This window comes from Scyliorhinus canicula, chromosome 2, assembly GCF_902713615.1.
Source record: "Scyliorhinus canicula chromosome 2, sScyCan1.1, whole genome shotgun sequence".
NCBI lineage: Eukaryota > Metazoa > Chordata > Chondrichthyes > Carcharhiniformes > Scyliorhinidae > Scyliorhinus > Scyliorhinus canicula.
Window position 1 is genome coordinate 72,323,196 of NC_052147.1, and position 23,172 is coordinate 72,346,367.

General features: G+C 41.2%; 2 protein-coding genes across 3 annotated transcripts in view; one reads left to right on the plus strand and one right to left on the minus strand.

The window, feature by feature from the left end:
* Positions 1-9,715, plus strand: part of ctage5 (CTAGE family, member 5) — a 120,988-nt gene extending 111,273 nt beyond the window's left edge. For both annotated transcript variants that reach the window (XM_038780444.1, XM_038780454.1), the window contains exon 28: positions 9,055-9,715. In XM_038780444.1, coding sequence (XP_038636372.1) covers positions 9,055-9,224 — 170 coding nt within the window. In that variant the 3' untranslated portion in view covers positions 9,225-9,715. The remainder of the gene's footprint in view (positions 1-9,054) is intronic.
* A 1,239-nt stretch (positions 9,716-10,954) lies between these two features.
* Positions 10,955-22,769, minus strand: LOC119954867 (F-box only protein 33). The gene is made up of 3 exons (XM_038780468.1): positions 21,894-22,769; positions 13,630-14,324; positions 10,955-12,985 (listed from the first exon to the last, which is right to left on the minus strand). Exons 1-3 carry the CDS (start codon positions 22,358-22,360, stop codon positions 12,717-12,719), a joined length of 1,431 nt encoding a protein of 476 aa, XP_038636396.1. The 5' UTR covers positions 22,361-22,769; the 3' UTR covers positions 10,955-12,716.
* Between the last annotated feature and the right edge of the window lie 403 nt (positions 22,770-23,172).

The following is a 23,172-nucleotide window of genomic DNA, read 5'->3' on the forward strand; positions in this document are numbered from 1 at the left end:
AGGTTGTTTAAATGTGTTGTGAACGATGGCTTTTTCAGAGGCTCTGAAGTTTTTGGGGGTGGAGACGGTCACACGCAATACCTTACGGTCAGAGACTAAAAGCAGACTGTTAGATTTGGCAAAAACATTGCAGTTAACATTACCTGATAAAATGCGAAAAGATGAGGTAATTATGGCGGTGGCTAAGCATTTGCAGTTGCCTGGGATACAGTTTGACTTATTGGAAATAGCAAAAATTCAGTTACGAATTAAACAAATGAAACACGAGAAAGAATTAAAGTAGCTTGAATACGAAAGAGAGAGAGGAAAGAGAAAGAGAGAGAGAGAAGAAAAAGAGAGAGAAGAAAGCAAAACAGAAAGGATAGCCCTCTCAGAACAAAAAGAAAAAGGGAAATGCAGATCAGGGAAAAAGATAAGGAGAGAGAGTTGAACTTCAGAAAATGGCCATGAAATATGACAGTCAGTTAAAATTGGCAGACGTTAAGGGAAACGTACAGTTGGAAGAGAGTGATAAGGATAGTGATGAAGAGCGTCATAGTCGAAGGCTGGTGGGGATCTATTTAAATATGTCCAAGCATTGCCACGGTTTGATGAGAAGGAGGTAGAAGTCTTTTTCATTTCACTTGAGAAGGTAGATAAACAAATGAAATGGCCACAGGACATGTGGGTATTACTGATTCAAACAAAGCTGGTAGGTTGGGCTAGTGAAGTGTTTTCATCACTACCGGAGGAGGTATCTGAGTCGTATGAGGCGGTGACAAAATCCATCTTAGGTGCATATGAATTGGTGCCTAAAGCCTACAGACAAAGGTTTAGAAATTTAAGGAAAGAATTTGGTCAATTATACATGGAGTTTAAAAGGATCAAACTGAGTAATTTTGATAGGTGGATAAGGGCTTTGAAAATGGATCAAACGTATGAAGCTCTCAGAGAAATTATACTTTTGAAGGAGTTTAAAAATTAAATTCCTGATGTAGTGAGAATTCGTGTGGAAGAAATGAGGGTTAAAACTGTGAGCAGAAAAGGCAGATTATTATGAATTAGTTCATAAATCAAAGCTTGGTTTCCGACATCGGTTTCAGCCTGTGAGGGATATAAACTGGGGACATGAGAAATACTCGTGGTAGAGGCAACGGTGATCTGATGGGAGATAATGAGAGTATACCGTAGATTAAAAAAAGAAATCCAGGAGGGTGGAAAAGAAATGAAAAGTTTCAAATGTTTTCACTATAATAAACTAGGCCATGTTAAGTCACAGTGTTGGTGGTTGAAGAAAAGCACTGGGAAGGTTGATGTGGTAAAACTGGATAAGACAGTGGGGTTTGTTAAAGTGGTAAAGGAAAGCCCAAGTTAAGCGAAGGAGGTGCAAAAGATTGTACAGCTTGATCAAGAGGTGATTGACTGGATTGGATTGGATTGGATTTGTTTATTGTCACGTGTACCGAGGTACAGTGAAAAGTATTTTTCTGCAAGCAGCTCAACAGATCATTCAGTACATGGGAAGAAAAGGGAATTAAACAGAATTCAAGAAAATACATGAGAATACGTAATAGGGCAACACAATATATACAATGTACTACATAAGCATTGGCATCGGATGAAGCAGACATGGGTGTAGTGTTAATGAGGTCAGTCCATAAGAGGGTCATTTAGGAGTCTGGTGACAGTGGGGAAGAAGCTGTTTTTGAGTCTGTTCGTGCGTGTTCTCAGACTTCTGAATCTCCTGCCCGATGGAAGAAGTTGGAAAAGTGAGTAAGCCGGGTGGGAGGGATCCTTGATTATGCTGCCTGCTTTCCCCCGGCAGCGGGAGATGTAGATGGAATCAATGGATGGGAGGCAGGTTCGTGTGATGGACTGGGTGGTATTCACGACTCTCTGAAGTTCCTTGCGGTCCTGGGCCGAGCAGTTGCCATACCAGTCTGTGATGCAGCCCGATAGGATGCTCTCTATAGTGCATCTGTAAAAGTTGGTATGGGTTAATGTGGACATGCCGAATTACCTTAGTTTCCTGAGGAAGTATAGGCGCTGTTGTGTTTTCTTGGTGATAGCGTCGACGTGAGTGGACCAGGATAGATTTTTGGTGATGTGCACCCCTAGGAATTTGAAACTGCTCACCATCTCTACCTCGGCTCCGTTGATGCTGACAGGGGTGATAAGAAGGTGCCAGATCTCTTTAAAGAATTTACTTGTGTGGGTAAAGTTTACTCATGTGTATCAGGAGGAGCAGGTAAAGAAGTCACAATTTTAAGAGATACGGGAGCTAGTCAATCTTTATGGTAAAAGATGAGGAGTTATGTAGTTTGGGAAGAATGTTGCCAGAAAAGGTGGTAATATATGGAATTCAGAGTGAGAGGAGTCGTGTTCCATTCTATAAGGTAAGGTTGGAAAGTCCAGTGAAGAGTGGTGAAGTGGTAGTAGGAGTAATAGAGAAACTATCTTGTCCAGGAATACAGTTTATCTTGGGTAATTATATAGCTGGATCGCAGGTGGGAGTGATGCCTACTGTGGTTGATAAGCCAGTGGAAAATCAGACAACTGAAGTGTTGAAGGACGAATATCCTGGGTTTTTTCCGGATTGTGTGGTAACAAGGTCGCAAAGTCACAGATTAAGACAAGAGGAGAAATCAAAGAGTGAAGATAAAGTTGAAGTGCAATTATCTGAAACGATTTTTGATCATATGGTTGAAAACGAACAAGACAGGTGGAGGATGAGATGGATATTTTTAGTTCAGGAAAATTGGCGGAGTTACAACAGAAAGATGTAGAAATAAAACGGATGTATCAGAAAGCATACACGGAAGAGGAATGTGTGTGTATACCAGAGTGTTATTACCGTAAAAGTAATGTCTTGATGAGAAAGTGGAGACCTTCACATTAGCAGGCGAATGAAAAGTGGGCAGAAGTTCAAGTAGTATTGCCGGTAGGGTATAGAAAGGTGGTGTTGCGAGTTGCATGAGGTACCAGTGGGAAGTCATTTGGGAATAAAGAAAACTCGAGCTAAAATCCAGAAACGTTTTTATTGGCCTGGACTACATAAAGATGTAGTTAAATTTTGTCAATCATGTCACACATGTCAAGTGATAGGGAAACCTCAAGCAGTGATAAACCCAGCGCCCTTCATACCCATTCCAGCATTTGAGGAACCTTTTACATGGGTCCAAATTGGTTGCGTAGAACCACTTCCTAAAACGAAAAGTGGGAATCAATATCTTTTGACACTAGTGGATGTGTCTACTAGGTTTCCAGAGGCCATTCCAGAACATAATATTACAGCTAAAAAGATTGTGGAGGAGTTACTTAAATTATTTACTAGATATGGACTACCCATAGAAATACAATCGGATCAAGGATCCAATTTTACCTCAAGGTTATTCAAAGAAGTTATGGATATTTCAGGGAATGATTAAATAGAGCAGGTGAATTAGCTAGACAACATTTAAAAGTTGCACAAAATGTGATGAAACGGGTAGCGGACAAGAAATCCAAAGTTCATAGTTTTGCCAGTGGACATAAAGTTTTATATTGTTACCAGTGGTAGGTGAACCTTTTTTTAAAAAAAAATAAATAAATTTAGAGTATCCAATTCATTTTTTCCAATTAAGGGGCAATTTAGTGTGGCCAATCCACCTACCCTGCACATCTTTGGGTGTGGGGGCGAAACCCACGCAGACACGGGGAGAATGTGCAAACTCCACACAGACAGTGACCCAGAGCCGGAATTGAACCTGGGACCTTGGCGCCATGAGGCAGCAGGGCTAACCCACTGCGCCACCGTGCTGCCTAGGTGAACCTTTAAAAGCAACATTTTGTGGACCTTATCAGATTGAAAGGAAATTAAGTGAGGTGACTCACGTGGTAAAAACACCAGATAGAAGGAAGACTCACCGATTGTGTCATGTGAATATGCTTAAAAAGTAGTTTGAAAGAGGAGAGAAAAAGGAGTAGGTCTTAATGATTCTAACTCAAAGTGACGAACCAAATCCAGATGACTGTGAATTTGACATACTTCAAATTAAATAGGAAAATGAGGATGTTTTTTAAAATTGGGATAAATTGTTGAGTTCCCTTCCAGAGGAAAAACGGACTGACCTGAGAGTTATTGATATCACGTGGGCAGGTTTGTAGAGATAAATTGGTTTGTACTAAAATGTCTATACATGATGTAGATGTGGGAAATGCTGTTCCAATCAAACAACATCCATACAAACTTAACCCTTTAAAATTGGCACAGGTTAACAAAGAGATTGAGAGTATGCTTATAAATGCCATAATTGAAGTGGGTTGTAGCCAATGGAGCTCGCCCATAGTGATGGTACCTAAACCAGACGGTACCCAATGATTGTGTGTGGCCTATAGAACAGTTAATGCAGTTACAAGAACGGACTCTTATCCTGTCTCACGTTTGGAGGATTGCATTGAGAAAGTGGGACAATCAGCTTTTATTTCCAAATTGGATTTACTTAAAGGTTACTGGCAGGTACCTTTATCTTTTGTGAATCCAGATGGTATATACCAATTCAAAGTTATGCCGTTTGGCATGAAAAACGCCCCAGCCACATTTCAACGGTAAACTAACAAAGTTGTTTCAGGATTACCCAATTGTGCGGTATACATTGACAATCTGGTCAATTTCAGCCAGATATGGAAAGAACATTTAAAACATCTGATGGAGTTATTCGAATGACTTCAGGAGGCGGGTTTGGTGGTAAACCTAGCCAAAAGTGAATTTGGAAAAGCCCAGGTCACTTTCCTTGGCCATACAATTGGACAGGGTTGAATGGTCACACGGGATGTGAAACCAACAGTTATTGAGGAGTGTCCGATACCCTCAAGACGAAGGGAAATAATGCGAGTTCTTGGCATGAGTGGATTTGATCGAACATTTATGCAAACGTTTTGTTGCGTGATTGTCCCATTGATGGACTTGCTGAAGAAGCGTAACAAATTCCAGTGGACAGCGGAGTGTCAACAGGCATTTGACTGCCTGAAAGCTGTGATAACCAATGCTCCTGTGTTGGTGAATTACAAGGGACTCTGTGATCAGATTGAACTAAAGTATCAGACTTTAAAGAGAAATGCTGAGGTATAAAGAAATGGACGGATCGTGTAGAGACCTTCTTGTTCAAAGAGACTGTCAATCAGGAAGGATTTAAGTTGGAGGAAGAAGAACAAAAATGGACTATATTAGTATACCTGTTTGTGTTTTTTTTAAACTAAAAAGGATATTTACTGGGTGCATTTCTTAAAGTATAGTGAAAAGGTGAAAAATGAAACCATCCTAATTTGATGGGTTTTTTTGGGGGGGGGGGGGGGGTAGGTATCACGTGAGAGTACCTTTAAGAAATGGGTGTTTACTACTGCAGTGATGTCAGAGAGAGGATGGAGCTGGGCTGTCTGTCAGCTTTTTACTTTTGTTTTGGGCTTTTTTCTGCAGAGTGTGTTTTAGTTTGGATTCCAGTGTTGGAGCTGAAGCCAGACCAAGCAGGTGTACGGTTGTTCTCTCTGCCATCAAAAGACTATCTCTTGATCATTTGGTGAATTCAGAATTATGAATGTTTTCAGTAGTGACTTTAACCTGATGTGCTTCTGTTAAAGGTTTTGTTTTTAAATCGTATGGATGTTTAAAAAATAAAGCTTAAAGGTTTATTTAGTGTTGTAGTCTTTGGGGGTTGCTTTTGAATTAATGGTTGCTGAGATGTTCACTGTATGTTTTAAAAAGGTTAACTTGAGTTCATAGAATAAACGTTGTTTTACTTTTAAAAATACATTTCCATTTCTGCTGTATCACACCTGGAGAGTGGGCCGTGTGCTCCCCAAACCGCAATCTAGCAAAAGTTGTGGGTCAGGTCAAGTCCATGATACACTTTGGGGTTCTCTAAACCCTGGCCCATAACGGTATTCTAATGTCATTTACTCATCTAAAGTCCTGGGACCCTGCTGTTAATTACACGCTGAAATCAGATCAAATTCGCTGCAAAAGGAAAATAGCAGTTTATCAATCCTGGCCACAGGTGTCAATTCTGAAACCAGAACCAAACCTGGTTTATCATTATACAATAAGAGAATTTACCATTTGCCATTTGGTAGTACAGAATCCCCCCCCCCCCCCCCCCCCTCACAATACCCCACTGTCACCTGTAGGCCACGCAGATCCTCTCCATACCACCGCCACCTGATTTTGCTGCTGGCTTCCTCCTCAGGATTAATCCTTGCTGTTGGCTGCTGGCCTTTCTGCCCAGTAACAACGAAGATGGAATAAATCAAATGGGCCATGTATAAAAGCCTCTTGGATCATCTCAGCCTATCAGCATCCAGTGCTCTAAGAAACCGTGCTCTTGTTGGCCTGAAATTGGTTGGTTGCTCCTTTGGAACCAGCATTTGCCAGTTGGTGTGCCAACCCGTTTGGGAACCCCTGAGCTAAAGTACGTTGAGTTGTGATTTATTGTACTTTTCGATGTGAAGTACAAGTATTCTGTTTGTTTAGTATTTTGCTTTGCTTATTTCTTGCATAGTAAAATTCATTATAAACTGTGGAATCTTGGGGTTTCATTCTTATAATAAATGCCTTAGTTTGGGAATTTCCAAATAAAAAGTTACTGGTCTCTATTGAGATCATAACACTCCACTATCTTGTCTTGAACCAGTGGTTTAATATCTTCTGAAAATCCAAGCAGTACTTGAACTAGTATTTTTGGTTTGTCTTAATAAGAACGGTAACCATCCTGTACTGAAAACATTGATTAATGTTTAGCATCATTTTTAATGTATTTTTTTGCTCAATTTTTCCAGAACATATGGAACCCAGTGAGCAGTTGTAATTCATTTGTGGATTTAGTGTAGGAATGTGAGCATTGTATGGAAGTTAGGGGGTGTGTTTTGATTTGGGAAAGGGGAATCCTCAAGTTAATCACTAGGTCTGATTCAACACACATCAAAGCTGGGGGTGAAAGACTTTCCATTCTGGGTACAAACTGCCTATGTCAAGCACTTGGATTACACTGTTTGAATAAGCTGCTGTTTCTCTTCCACAATAATGTTTTGACTATCTAAATTTCCTACATTCCTGAGACTTCTCGAAGTGAGATTCTCACATTTGGGGCAATTTTATCAAGACCATTCCCAACAGCAATTGCACTGAATCTATCAAATTAATTTCATGCAGGACTTGTACAACCACCAGAAGAGAACGTCATTCTATTAGCGTGACTGGAGGGGAAGCCAAATCCGGCCAGTATCCAAATCTCTGAGTTAGTTCATCACTCCCACACTAACCCCTACAGCATAGACGTTTCCCCAGTGCATATTCCCATAGAACTTCTAAAATTCACAAATCAGATGAATGTTTGACGGAGAAGCTACTGAGGACTCTGAAGCTAGCAACAACAAAAATAAGTGATACTTTTGAAGAAGCACCTTTTTATTCAGCACAAGAAGTGGGGTTTGTGCCAGAATATTTCCATTTGTGACTTGCTGATCAAAGGACTCCAGAAAATGTAAATTAAAGATTACTTGGGGCTTATGTTATTTGCACATTAGTGGGATTGTGTCTGTTAACTGAATTGCTGAGTGTGAATTTCATAATCTATTGCAATGACGTAACATAAATGGTTACAAGAGACTGTAATCAACTGGAAAGTTGAACAAAACTCAGAAGAAACTTTTAAAGATCTTTATTTGGAGTGTTGTTTTGTATGGATATGAGACTTGTATCTTTATTGAAGAGATCAACGTGCTAAATTGTTTTGAAATGTGGATTTGGAGGAAATGAGTTTGGAGAATTAAAAAGAAATGGTAAATTATTAAGCACAATGGAGAGTAAAAAGGAAAAGAAACTTGAATATCTTATGAGGAAATTGACTTGTATGAAGGGAACATTAAGTAAAAAGAAAGAAAATATTAACACTGGATGGCTTGAAAATTTAAAGCAAATTATTGGAAAATTAAGAGATTGGTGCAGGAAAGTAAGAGACATGAAGGACTACATTGAGCCAAGAATCTACCTTCAGGCAGAGCACACATGATAACAGCAAGTTATTTAGATGAGAATGGATAGTTCTGGACACCCCCTGGAAAGAGGAAATTTGGCTGTAAACAGACCAGCAGTAAGATTATTTGGATTTCAGGAAACGTGCAGAAGTTGGGACTTCTTTCACCCATCAAGTCCCATTCATCATCACACCGCTGTTTGTTGGCCTTCATGAACTCTCAATCCGTATATTCAAATCCCTTCATGGTAACTTTGTTCAATGCTACAAACTCTGCGTTTGTCCAGCTCAGCATTTGTGGTTCTACATTAAATTAAAGAGGTTTCAGGTTTTGAGTAAACAGTAAATACCTATATAAAAAGTTTGGTGAATGGTAATCAGGTGAAGCATTGATCTTTTTTCCCACGTAAGTGTACAAAGATTGAGAGCTGCAAGCTTGTTTCAATACAAGATTACTGGGACCTGGAAAACATCTGATCAGAAACACCTAGTTTTAGATTTTTAAATTAATTCTTTATCATAAACAAAGTATGATACTGATATTCAAATGTATACCAATTTCAGAATATTATAAATGGGGGACTTCAAATGGAATTGTTAGATATGTGAAGATCATGGAAAGAAAATTGGGGGAAATCTACTTCAGTATTGCTTGTAGATGTCAATTTTCTTGTACATTAGATGTGAGCACTGAATTAAGTGACTGGATATAAAAGTAATAAAACAAATACATTTTAGAGTACCCAATTATTTATTTTTCAATTAAGGGGCAATTTAGTGTGGTTCTCAACCTGCACATCTTTGGGTGGGGGTGGTGAAACCCATGTAGACATGGGGAGAATGTGCAAACTCCACAGTGACCCAGGACTGGGATTCAAACCTAGGCCCTCAGTGCTGTAGGCAGCACTGCTAACCACTGTGCCACCAAGCCTTTTTTTTTTAAGTCTAAGGAAATAATGTCCCTGGTAAGAGGAGCATCATAAAATAAATGTGGAAGATCATAAAGTAAAATTTGTAAGCGTGTACTTAGAGTACCCTCAACTCAAGAAAAACTTGTGCTTGATTTTAGTGAGAGATCCAGTACAACCAGGAGCATACCCACGTCATCTCCCACCTTCTCGGCCTATATTTCTTCCCCATGGACAACTTTCAGACATTACATGTGGCCTTCTCCCATCTCGACTTCCTCTACCCAGGTTTTCCGAAACAGAACACCAACCATCCGCACAAGAAAAATGAGTAGAGGTCGGTTATGTTAAGTGGAAGTTGAGCATAATTTTTAAATGGTGTTTGCTATAAATAATTAAGTGGTATTTAACATTAACTTTCCAGTTTGGAATAAAGGCACAAGTTCTGATAATGTGCTGTTTGATTACAAATATCCACCTCAGGAGTCTTACATGAAATTTACTGTGCAATACTGTGAGAGTTAGCTTGCTATGCACTATTTTAATTAAGAGCATTGTGTTTATTCAGTGCATTGTATGTATGGAATTTGTAAATGCCTATTGACAGACTTTTAAAAAGCTAATCAGTATTTGAACTACTCGATCTTAGCAAGGAAGAAATACCATTTATGCAGGTCTGAAGTGGTGCTATGCTTGGTTCCACTGATGTAAATGCAGATTTATACACTTTTAATATAAAAAGGAATGTTTGAAGAACATTGAGAATATATAAAAATGTTTATTGTAAAATACTGAAATAAACAGTGTTTGATTTAAACAAAATGGACTTTAGGTGTAATTTTTTCATACAGATTTCTGTACAGAGGAATGAAGATAATCAGTTATGGAATTTTTCAACTCACTCATGACCAGTTCTGCAAATTCACTTTCTGCTTGAAGCTGGTCTTGGCATATTTAATTCTTTCACATATCACAACTATTTTACATTCACCAAATTGCTAAAGCCAACTCTGGCACTCCTAGACAAGAGAAATGGTAGAAGATATTACAGCCACAATATCATTTCCTTCATAGCCACTTGATATATTTTCAATTATTGTGATATGGAAAAATGAGGTGACAGTTTTTGTCCATGGAAAAAAGATGGAGCTGCTTTAATGTTGTAGGAGTAAAGAATTTAGTATATACTTGCCCACACTGGTATGAATAAATAATACCACAGAGGAACCCCAGGTATAAGAAATACCACACTGAGGAACCCCAACAATTGATATTTTACCGTGCGCTACTTCTATCCAGGTCAACATTCATATGTATATCGAAAACAGCACAAAAAGGCAGTCAAATAGGTTCAAAGTAGAAAGGAAGCACAGGAGACAGTAAAATAAGAGCGCAAGAATAAAGTGAAAATGCTAGTAATGATTTGCATGAAATGTCTATTTTAGACTATTGGTTATTTTGTATGTAGATAGTGATTTGGGTACTGGTCTAGCAAAGATTAGTTTAAAACAATGGCAAATTTTGGAATATTAGATTGGCTTATTACTGGCTAGCAAAAATGCTGCAAGAACCAAATTTAAAAGAATGGTGGATGATAAACAATGTGTCAAGACAAGGTTTCTGCAACCTTAATCCTGATGTGCTGCCCCGAGTCAGGTGGGAATATGAAAGTCCTATACAGGACTCGAGACAAGCCCTCTACTGCTGAAGAATGCCAGTTGATAAAAGCACCAAGAGAAGCATGGACGCAATAGGTGAATGGACTGGTCTTTCTGCAAAATTTATGTACTAGCAGCCCAGAATTGAATACTTGTGTGAACCAACAGAATTCACTGCCACATTGAGGCAAAACATACTCCCAGAGGACAGCCTGCTCTCCCCTTTTGAGAGCGGAGTGGTAATGATTTAACCAGAGGGTCACCGCACCTCAGGCATCACTCCACATCACAAAACAAGCCAACTCACCACTCCTGATTTCAGTAGAGGGTGCAATAAGGATGTAGCAGGCCATAGAATTCCAGCTTGCTAAACATCAAACAAAACAAGATCCAAGCAATCCCATTTCTGACAGATAACACATTTATTTTGCAAATGATGGTGGCTAATCAGGAAGATGATCCATAAATGCCCCAATCTTCCAACATAGTATAGCCCGTACAACAAGAGAACAAAGACTCATTATTCATAAACAATTCAAAATTGCTCACTGGTTTACGGTCCTGTTGGAGATGCTAGTGTGCAATTCAAGACAAGTAGGTGATAAGCCCCCAACATCAAAGTCTGGACTAAGGCAGGGAACAGTTCTCTCAATTTAAATGCACATCAATCATGACAATTTCTACTATTCTTTCCACACTTATATATGCACACACTCAGCCACCATACAATCTCTTAATGGCTGCCAATGCAATTTGTTTTTTTCTTGCCCCCAGCAATTACATAAAACTCAAAAATCTTGCAAGTTACTTCAACAAAGGTAAATCCTGAACAGTCTTTGACCAGGCTCACTGAGGAAGAGAGGTGTATATCAGAATGGAATGTGTTGTAGGATTACGTGATGGTGGATCATTGTAATATTTGAAATGTAATTAGTTCAGGAAGCACATTACACAGATTTCCAGCATCAAAAAAACCATAGTACAAGGAACAGCTATCAAATGTTATATAGTTTGTAACCACACTTATGGAAATACTAACAGTTCTTGAGTGTATGTAAAAGACTAACTTCAGACCAATTATGTATTTCTGTCAGTACATGCATTTTTTTGCAAGTGTACATGATATAGCTTAACTTCATTGTAAATTCTCAACTTTAGCACTAAACATTATGCAAATAAGACATTTGAATGCTTTATTGATAGATCAGAAGTCAACACAAACTTAAACATTAATTTAACATTCAACTGCTTTCCTCACATTTTCTGTCAGTATTTCTTATGATCTCATTCAATGATAAAATCTCACCACATCTGGCATTTTCACATTGCACCAGTGGATCCACTCTACAGATGTACATATAAAATCCGCATGGCAAGTGCATTAATCACTGGAGACATGCAACAATGCACACCTGTCAAATGCATCATTGACACAAGATGGTAAAACCATTTGAAACAATCACCACTCATACTTTCTTCATAAATAGAATCTTGACATATGTTGCATACAGTAAATTTTGTTTTACAAGCTTATACAAAGCAGCCAGGTCACAGCACTGCTGGGCAGCATGATGGCCACACTGAGTAATACTGGCTGTCCTTTACATTAAATGCACAACATTCGTACCACTTAAACTGGGGTCAGGTGCTAGTCTCACAGAGACCACGACTGTACCCGCGGTTGCCCTGAACATTGCGGCTTTTAAAGCCTCTTGCTTTAACAAGATTTTAAAAGTTATCCTAGTGGAATGTTCTCAAAATCATAGCAGCAGCTCATTGCTTTGTTAGAACTGATTTTTGTGTTCACTATTGACAGTGAAGCAGGTGCACATTCGTTTAAGAGCTGTATTGTTGTTGACTGAGCCACAGCACAGCTGTGTACCGCAGGTCGAAAATTCGACCTTTTAAACGCGTAGGTTCTGGCAGACCAGCCATTGGCCCGCCCCTGCCAGCATGTGGGCACTTCATTCTGTTTTCTTTGGCAGTTGACACAGGCGCTGAGAAAATCCAGTGACTCTTGCCACATCTACTTCTAAACCAATACCAACTACATTTACAGATTAAGCAGGATACACATGTATATATAACTAATACTAATTAACAGCACATGTAAATGTTAAATTATTGAAAAAATGCAGGGCCCTCTAATACACAAGTTTGAAATGCTAAATGCCTTCACTGAAGCGCTGCATCTCCTTGTAAAAATAACAAGTGGCCTCACTGCAAACATAAAGAATTTCATTTTTCATTACTGGATGCCACCGTTTTCTTAAACCGAAGGATACTTCTTCAATGAGACGTACAGGATCCCCAGCCACGTCAACCATCACATATTCATCATAATTAATGCTTTCCTCAGTCACTTCCAGGACTTGCAGCTCTGGTCCACGAAGCCGTGCGATGGCAATGAGATTATGGGCCCAAACAACATATCCTAGATTGCAAATTGAAAACAGGTACTGAGTTCAAGAACATAAACGTTATACAAAATCTCACTTATATTACTGAGTTCTGATGAAAAACTCAACCATGCTAAGAAAATTGACATGCATTAGTCTCCAGTCATGAAAAGTCTCAATTCATACATTTGTTACACACACACACACGAATAAAAACTAAGGTTTGGTTAGTGTTATGATATGATTCACAAAGCTATCCATAATCACAATAAGTGTGCAGTGTAAAATTCTCACATTAATCTTTCAGACTGCACTAAAGAATAGTGGAAGCATAACCCAATTGTCAAACACAATACTTAACATATTGGTAGAGTGCAAGATAAATGGTCCAACAAAAAAAAGGTGTACTGGTATCCTAGAAAATGCATTCTCTCACCTTGATGAGCAGTCACATGACAAAAATCTAACTTTGCACTGAACTTTAACCCCACTCCTTAAACCTATTCATGACACTGCTTATTGCTTTCCTTTAAGTTTTATTACATTCTATCACCTAAACCTCACCAGAACAGCGTTTGTAAAATACAAGTTCATAGTCAACAAATCAACATATGCATATCTAGGTCAAAAACAATTGTACTCATTTACAATATCAAGCCCAAATAAATGCATTGCTTACCATGAATTGAGAGATGAGAAAGCTTTTTACACCTCCATGCCAACATCACCAAGGGATCTTCATTTTCATTGGGCTCGAGATCTGGAAAACCATTGATGCCTTGCTCTACATCCTCCTTTATTAGGAGGAAGTGGGTAAGGGATTTGTCATACTGCATGGATATGAGATCTATCACAGCACCTGAAACACCATTAGTCGAGCTATCAAAGTGAATTCTCTCTAACGGTATGCTTGGCTTCAGAATTCTTAGCAAAATGTCATTCCTGACACTAAAAGCCATGATGTAAACATGAAGATTTGCACAGTGCCTGGTAAGCACCTTCCAATCTGCATCTTGTGGCATGTTATCTAACATATGTATGTTGGACATGGAGAGGTGATGTATTACAAGAGACAACCTATGCAAAGGCACATGGTTGCTGTTGGCGAGTACTCGTGTTACTTCAGCAGTGAAATAGCAGAAATCCAATGCAAGTGATCGCAGGTTTAGAAAGCGCTCCAACTCAACTGCCTCAATAACTGGGGCAGTATCAATGAAATGGGTATCCAGGAGACTCAGATGTTCAATGCAGTTGGCACTGGACTGAGGCAAGGCTGCTAATGTTGTGGGAGTTACTACCTCCAGGAAAAACCCAAGGGAGAGCCATTTCAGATGTTTGGAATTTCCCAATACCTCTTCAATCAATTGTTGGATTCTGTAATAAACAAAAGGCATTACATTTGCTACATTTCCAAGTATAGCAACATTTAGATTTGAAAGTCCAAAGCCCCCTCAAATTCTTGAAGCAGCTGCTTGGACAGTATGCACATAGAACTAAGAAAAGCCATTCTGTCCATTGTGCACAAATTAATGCTGTAGGTCAATTGACAACTCGACTTTACCACCTCAATTACAGCTAAATCAATTTTACTTTAGATTTGATCTTTGACATATCCTCAGAGACCATATCCAATTTGATCTATTAAAATTAGGTTGGTCCACAATGACAATGGTTACATTATTTTTGTTCATTTAGTCATTCGTTTCCAGGTTTTGAACTCATGTCACACAAGGCAGTGTAGTTTAAATTAATGGCTTCCATTTTATCTGCATGCAATTATACATTCCTAAACCATGCTCTTATTGCTTCCCTAAAGAAAGCAACATGTTGGATTTTAAATGATTTCATAGCAGTAAACTAATTAAACAACATGTTGCTTTCTTTGCAAAGTTTGCTGTTACCAATGTTTCCTGTGATGGGTCTGAATTTCCATAACTAAAAAGTCAGTCATTTTGGGAAATGTCAGTAAAAGGAATGTCGTTTTGGGAAATTTCAGTCAGTAAAAGGAATGCCACCAATCAAAAAGCAGAATCATACAAGACAATGCAGAGTCAGAGCACAGCTCCACATTGGCCATTAAAAATATCAGCAAAGTGAAATGAAAAATAAAATGAAAATCACTTAGTCATAAGTAGGCTTCAAATGAAGTTAGTGAAAAGCCCCTAGTCACCACATTCTGGCACCTGTTCGGGGAGGCTGGTACAGTAAGTGACGGTGGGTCAAAAAAATAAAACAAAAAATTCAGTGCTGCACACAACTTTTTCAAGATGTGTTTACCATGTACTCATGAATTAGATAACATGGCACTGCAGGGTTTCATTTAAAATTTCACCAAGACACTTTTAAAAAAATAAATTTATCCAATGTTTTTCCAATTAAGGGAGAACTTAGTGTGGCCAATCCACTTACCCTGCCCATCTTTTGGGTTCTGGTGCAAGATCCTACAGACATGGAGAATGTAGAGTTTGTACAGTGGCCCAGGGCCAGGATAGAGCCTGGGACCTTGGCATTGTGAGGCAACAATGCTAACCACTGCCATCTATCAAGATACTGTTAACTGGAGTTCAACATTTCTATTTCAATATCTCAATAAATCGATTTTGTTTTACTTACCAGCCATGGTGCACCACACATAGCTACCAGGCAGCTGCCTTCAAGCTGCTAATTTCCCAACCTCCTGGAGAAATGCCTAGGGGTTTGTGTTCAGAAATGCCCCACTAGTCCAAGCATAATTAGGATCATAAAAGAACTGACCGTATAAATGTCTATCATACTACTCAAGTCAAACATGTTGCAATTAGAAAACCTCTTTTAGGTTGCCAATGTTAAATGTAAATTCCCAAAGGAATCTTAAACCACCACAATGTGTACTGTGGAGTTACCATTCATGCTGCCTCCAGCATGACCACCTCACTTTAAAACTGCAACATGTGGCAGCATGGTAGCATTGTGGGTAGCACAATTGCTTCACAGCTCGAGGGTCCCAGGTTAGATTCCCGGCTTCACTGTCTGTGCGGAGTCTGCACGTTCTCCCCGTGTGCACGTGGGTTTCCTCCAGGTGCTCTGGTTTCCTCCCACAGTCCAAAGATGTGCGGGCTAGGTGGATCGGCCGTGTTAAATTGACCCTTAGTGTCCAAAATTGCCCTTAGTGTTGGGTGGGGTTACGGGGATAGGGTGGAGGTGTGGACGGTAGGGTGCTCTTTCCAAGAGCCGGTGCAGACTCGATGGGCCAAATGGCCTCCTTCTGCACTGTAAATTCTATGAATCTATGTGAATGAACAATGTAGTACATGCCCCACACAAACTAACCATAGCAACAAACAATTGTTTGGGCACAAAAGGATCTCAGCCTGCAACCGAATCATTGTTATAAATTTAGAGTACACGATTATTTTTTTTTCCCTAAGGGGCAATTTAGCACAGCAATCCATCAACCCTGCACATCTTTGGGTTGTTTTGGGGGGGGGGGGGGGGGGGGGGGGGGCGAGAACCATGCAGACAAGGAGAATATGCAAACTCCACACAGACAGTGACCCTGGGTCAGGATTGAACCTGGGTCCTTGGCCGTTGAGACAGCAATGCTGATCACTGCACCGTGTTGCCTGCAAACAAATTTTTTAAAATAATCTCACTCACCGCCTCCAACAGCTCCAAACCATTACGTTGGCTTTATCAGAGTGGGAAGTCTCATAACTTCACTCCTAGTGATAATGAAGCATCAACAAGCAAGACCGGAGTTCTGTAGTTCTGCAAAAATAACTTTATTGCTAACTCTTCCCCAATTATTCTGGTACATTTTCACACTTGGTATTTAATTCTTTTACAAATGCCATTTTGTTTTTGACAGCTACTTCAATAGAGGTCTGAAAACCAATTGTCAAAATCCACTTCCTTTCATGTATCATGAAGCGCATCACCTCCATACTCCCAGAGCACCTTAATCCACTGCAATTCGCATACCGTTGCAACCGGTACACATCAGACACCATTTCCCTGGCCCTACACGACCCTAGAGGAGCTTGAAAACAAGAACTCTAACATCAGACTCCTAATTATTGACTACAGCTCCACCTTCAACACCATTATCCCAGCCAAGCTCATATCAAAGCTCCAAAACCTAAAACTTGGCTCTCCACTCTGCAACTGGATCCTTGATTTTCTGACCAACAGACCACAATCAGTAAGAATGAACAACAACACCTCCTCCTCCACAATAGGCCTCAATACCGGGGCCCCGCAAGGCTGCGTACTTAGCCCCTTACTCTACTACCTGTACACACACGACTGCGTGGAAAAACTTGGTTCCAACTCCATCTACAAGTCTGCTGACAATACGACCATAGTGGGCCGGATCTCGAATAACGAGTCAGAATACAGATGGGAGATAGTGAGCCTAGTGGAGTGGTGCAGTGACAACAATCTCTCCCACAATGCCAGCAAAACTAAAGAGCTGGTCATTGACTCCAGGAAGCAAAATACTGTACACACCCCTGTCAGCATCAACGGGACCGAGGTGGAGATGGTTAGCAGTTTCAAATTCTAGGGGTGCACATCTCCAAAAATCTGTCCTGGTTCACCCACATCGACGCTACCACCAAGGAAGCACAACAGTGCCTATTACTTCCTCAGGAAATTTGGCATGTCCACATTAACCCTTACCAACTGTTACAGATGCATCATAGAAAGCATCCTATCGGGCTGCATCACAGCCTGGTATGGCACCTGCTCGGCCCAGGACCACAAGAAACTTCAGAGAGTCGTGAACACAGCCCAGTCCATCACACGAACCTGCCTCCCATCCATTGACTCCATCTACACCTCCCACTGCCCGGGGAAAGCAGGCAGCATAATCAAAGACACTTCCCACCAGGCTTACTCACTCTTCCATCAGGCAGGAGATACAGAAGTCTGAGAACATGTACAAACAGACTCAAAAACAGCTTCTTCCCCACTGTCACCAGACTCCTAAACGATTCTCTTATGGACTGACCTGATTAACACTACACCCTGTATGCTTCATCCGGTGCCAGTGCTTATGTAGTTACACTGTATATGTTGTATTGCCCTATTATGTATTTTCTTTTATTCCCTTTTCTTCCCATGTACTTAATGATCTGTTGAGCTGCTCGCAGAAAAATACTTTTCACTCTACCTCGGTACACGTGACAATAAACAAATCCAATCCAATGTAGTAGGTGATCAATTTTCTAATTATACAAATAATACAATTGGTTTCAACCCTATAATAGATGTTTAAAGGGACAAAAGTTCCACTGGCATGATACCTGGACTTTTAAAATATAAACTGGACCAGCAGAAAGTATTCCTTAGAACCAATGGATGAAGACTGGGGTGGAATATAATCTGCTGGGATTTTTAAAGGATTGATGAAGAAAAAATTAGAAATAAAATAAAAACAGAGAGAAAATAACATTGATAAAATCACAAAGGAAAAAATGCAATAGTTATCCAAGGAAGCAAAAAGTTTTGACCATTTAAAATCTAAATTTTAATCCAGTAGTTTTCTATATTAACAAAATAACCCAATATTTTAGATTACGAAATAAAGTATCCCATGTGTCTCAAATATAAATCTTGCTGATTGCTGTTAACAGGATTTAATAAAAAGTTTGGCAAGAGATAGTGGGGGCTTGATTCTACAAGTCCTCAGAATTCAAGGTAATAAGTGGGGTACAATTCATTGCTTTTCCAATTTTTAATTCAATAAATCCTCAATTTAAAAAAAAATATACCCCCCACGGGGCAATTTAGCCAATCCACCTAACCTGTAAACAATGAAAAGAACAAAACAGCACAGGAACAGGCCCTTCAGCCCTCCAAGCCTACACCTGATCACATGTCCCATCTAGACCAACCACCTGCATTCTTCTATACCACATCTGTTCATGTGCCTATCCAGATAGGTCTTCAGGTCACTAATGCATCTGCCTGAACCACCTCACTTGCATTCCAGGCCACCTCCACTGAACCTTTCCCCCCCTCACCTTGAACTTGTGCCCCCTTGTAATAGTCATTTTTGCCCTGGAAAGGGCAGCACGGTGGCCTAGTGGTTAGCACAACCGCCTCACGGCGCTGAGGTCCCATTGTTCGATCCCGGCTCTGGGTCACTGTCCGTGTGGAGTTTGCACATTCTCCCCGTGTCTGCGTGGGTTTCGCCCCCACAACCCAAAAACGTGCAAGCTAGGTGGATTGGCCACGCTAAATTGCCCCTTAATTGGAAAAATGATTGGGTACACTAAAATTATAAAAAAAATTAGCCCTGGAAAAAAAGCCTCCAACTGTTCACCCTATCTATACCCCTAATAGATTTAAGATTTATACTTGTACACTTTTGATCAGGTCGCCCCTCAGCATCTGTCTCTCTAGGGAGACAATCCCAGTTTATTCAATCTCTCCACATGGCACACCATACCCTCCATACCAGGCAACATCCTGGTAAACCTTTTGTGTACTCTCTCCAAAGCCTCCACATCCTTCTGTTAGTGCGATGACCAGAATTGGGCACAGTATTCCAAATGTGGCCTAACCAACATCCTATATAATTGTAACAATGTGAGCTTTTATACTCTATAACCTGTCCTATAAAGGCAAGCATGCCATATGCTTTCTTGACTACCATTTCTACCTGTGCTGCCACTTTTAAGGATGTGTGGACACCCAGATCTATGTCTCTGCTCCTGCCATTTATTTTATAGCTCCCACCTGAACTGGATCTACCAAAATGCATCATTTCACATTTGTCCGGGTTAAACTTCATCTACCATTTCGTGGCCCAAATTTGCAGCCTATATCTGGTTGTATTCTCTGACAATCTTCATCACTATCCGCAACTCCTGTAAATTTAGTATCATCTGCAAACCTGCCAACTAAATTCATCTTTGGGTTGTCGGGGTGAAATTCATGCTGACACAGGGAGAATGTGCCAACTCCACACAGATAGTAACCCAGGGCTGGTATCAAACCAGGGTCCTCAGCAGCATTGGCAGCAGGGCTAACCACTGCACTGCCCAATTTTGGACAGATGTATATCACAATCAATGCTACTCTTCTCCCTCTTCTCTTACTGCAAAGTGGCAACAATAGCACTCAAGTAATGAATAGAAGTTATATAAAGCACCTTCACTATGGGAAATTGAGATATTGACAAGCAACATCATCACCTCAGTGGCCCACTGTTTTGAATACTTAATTTTCAAAAATTGTAGCCAGTTGTTCCTTAGATAGCACAATGAATAAAGTTCCAGGGCTATCTACTGCATCACAGCTTACATAAGCTGACTTTATGCATTTTGAAATGTTGGTCAACCCAGCAGGTAGAAAAAGAACTGACAAGTTCAACCAGCAGTCATGCTGAAGCAATCCCATCTCATTGTCATAATCCAATGAAGAGAAACAAATATTGCTTCTTTTGTACTGTCCAAAAAAAATGTTACCCACATTATCGTTAAATTTCATCCCACAGTCCAGATCTTCTGTTACTCACTATATTGGTCAAGTTTGATCCCAGGCCTAACAGTCACCCACAAGTCTAGGCTGTGTGGAATCCATAAGAATTGTCACATTGATAACATGCCTCTCTTCAGCAGTCTTGTACATACATGTACGGATGCAAAGAATCAACAAGTACATTTGAAGCCTTCTCTAATCTAATCAATGGGTGCTGCAAGGTACTAACTGCATCAGAGGGACTGTGGTTTTTTATTTTTTTTATTGAGTCTTTCAGTTTAAAGTACAATCTGCAAGAATTGTTTTTAGAATATTCTAAGGAAAGGTTACAGGGCCTGAAATGTTACCATTTCTCTCCACAAATCAGAGTATCATAGAATTTAGTGAAGAAAGAGGCCATTCAGCCCATCGAGTCTGCATCAGCTCTTGGAAAGAGCACCTCACACCTCCATCCTATCCCCATAACCCAGTAACCCCACCCAACACCAAGGGCAATTTTGAACACAAGGACAATTTTAGCCTGGCCAATCCACCTAACCTGCACATCTTTGGACTGTGGGATGAAACCAAGAGCACCCAGAGGAAACGCAAGCATAAACAGGGAGAATGTGCAGACACCAGTGGTCCAAGCCAGGAATCAAACCTGGGACCATGGAGCTGTGAAGCAATTATGTTAACCACTATGCTACCATATCTGCACAGTATTTTTCAGTATTGCCAGTACCCAGTGTTGCTCTTGTTTTAATGGTTTGTTTCAATGGTCTTGTACCATTGTCTTCAGACGACATTAGTTTCATGACCAAATTTTGAAAAGTAAGTTCAAGCAAACTAGCAATAAACTTACGACACAAATGCATAAAAGGTAGAGTGCAGAAAGAGCAGGCTTAAAAATCTGAGTTTGACAGTCTTGGAAGGATGGAAGTAGTAGTACAAGTGGCAGAATTGACCAGGTTAGGAACTAAAAAAAAAAACACTAAATAGATTCAACTAATCAATTATGCAGAAATATACAGAAACAGTAAATTCAGACTTTGCCAGATTTGGAAGACACTTTGTGTCACTATTTTCTTGGACATTCGGGAGACACAGATGCACTGGCAAAAATGTGGGTGGGCAAAACATTCGTATCTTCATCCTGCCTGATCTATTCTGCAAAACATTGCATGTAAATTATCAGGGAACCACTATGGCAATGGGGGCAGGATTCCGCAACATTCACTTTGCAACACATCCCCATCGCAGAAATCGTGCAACTGAAAAGGCCACAGTGGGAAAAACAGGGGGACCCCATTAATCTTACTGCGTATGTTAGAAAATGGCATCGACTGAGAATAATATCCCCAAACTCTGCCTTCCATTCCCCCCGACTTTTCCCAATCCTTGCCGGCTCACAGGGGAAGGAAGGGCTCTGGCCGCGAGCGGCCCAGCGTTGCACCCCGCCCCGGCTCTCCCTCGGCACTTTGCCCGGACACCTACTCGCGTGACTGTTTCTCCTCCAGTTCCAGCGGGTGGCTGTCCCCGAACACGCTCAACTTCTGCAGGTTGCGGTTGCTCCTGACGCTCCTCAACACGCACAGCACTTCCTCCATGTAGGCCTTGAGGGTCTCCAGTCCCCCGCCGCCCAGCCCCGGCACGGCCGCAGCGCTCTCGGAGCCCAGGCCGCCGTCGCCGAGGACGCCCTCAAAGTCCACCCGCAGCTCCCGCACGAAGGAGCCGCATTTCTTCATGAGGAAGTCGAGGCGGCAGCGCTCGGCGGCCGAGCCGCGCAGGCGGAGCCACAGCTCCGGCCACAGGCACGGGTAGAAGAGGCACTCGCGCCACCTGGAGCAGACGGACGAGGCCCGGAGCCGGTCCCAGGGGGACAGGAAGGAGAAGATGTGAACGATGACTTCGCACGGCAGATTCGCCGCCACGGCCGCCTCCGCCGCTCCGTATAGAGCCATCGCCCGGCAGCCGTTCCGCCGCCAATCTCCAGCCTCCCGCCCCCTCCGGGGTTTAAATGCTCCTTTAGTTTTGTTGCTGGCTATGTTTTTCTCCAAATGGCCAGCAGCAGCGCCGACCGCAACTGCTCCGCCTCTCACTGTCTCAGCTGTGCCACTGCTTTATCCCCGCTCGCGGGACTCAGGGCCTTCCACCGGAAACTGCTCGGGAATCTCCACTTCACTGCAGGGGTGAAACGGAATTACACAATCACTTCAATCGACAAAGGCCGGGCCGGGGAACCTTGCGCACGTCCGGGATATGGGCACAATCAAGAATCGTAGCCATAGTCTTAATCCAAATTACACCGAGACGCTGGTGGATCTAGTTGTTTAAATCGGCTGGTCTAACTCCCCACCTCCCGCTCTGTGGGTCGTGCCGAACCTGTTTACAGACTCCCGGCTGCGGATCGGGTGACGTCACCGCTCCCGCCCCCCAGCAGGCCGCTGTTGTTGACAATCTCACCAGAAGTTTCTGTCTCGATGGAGGAGAACACTACACTCCAAATATTCAGCAGGCCAGGCTGTATCCGGAGAGAGAGATCGATCATGGCTAGTCCGTCGCCCTCAAACCTTAACTCTGTACCTCCCTCCACAGATGCTGCCCGACCTGTAGAGTTTTTTTTTCCAGAACTTTCTGTTTCGATCTCAGATTTCCAACATGCAGGGCATTTTGTTTTTTGTCATAACCCATTGCAGACGATGGTTACTGGAAGAGTATGTCACCTTAATTCTTGTCATTAAAATTATATTTAGAATTTGGGGCAAATCAGCCT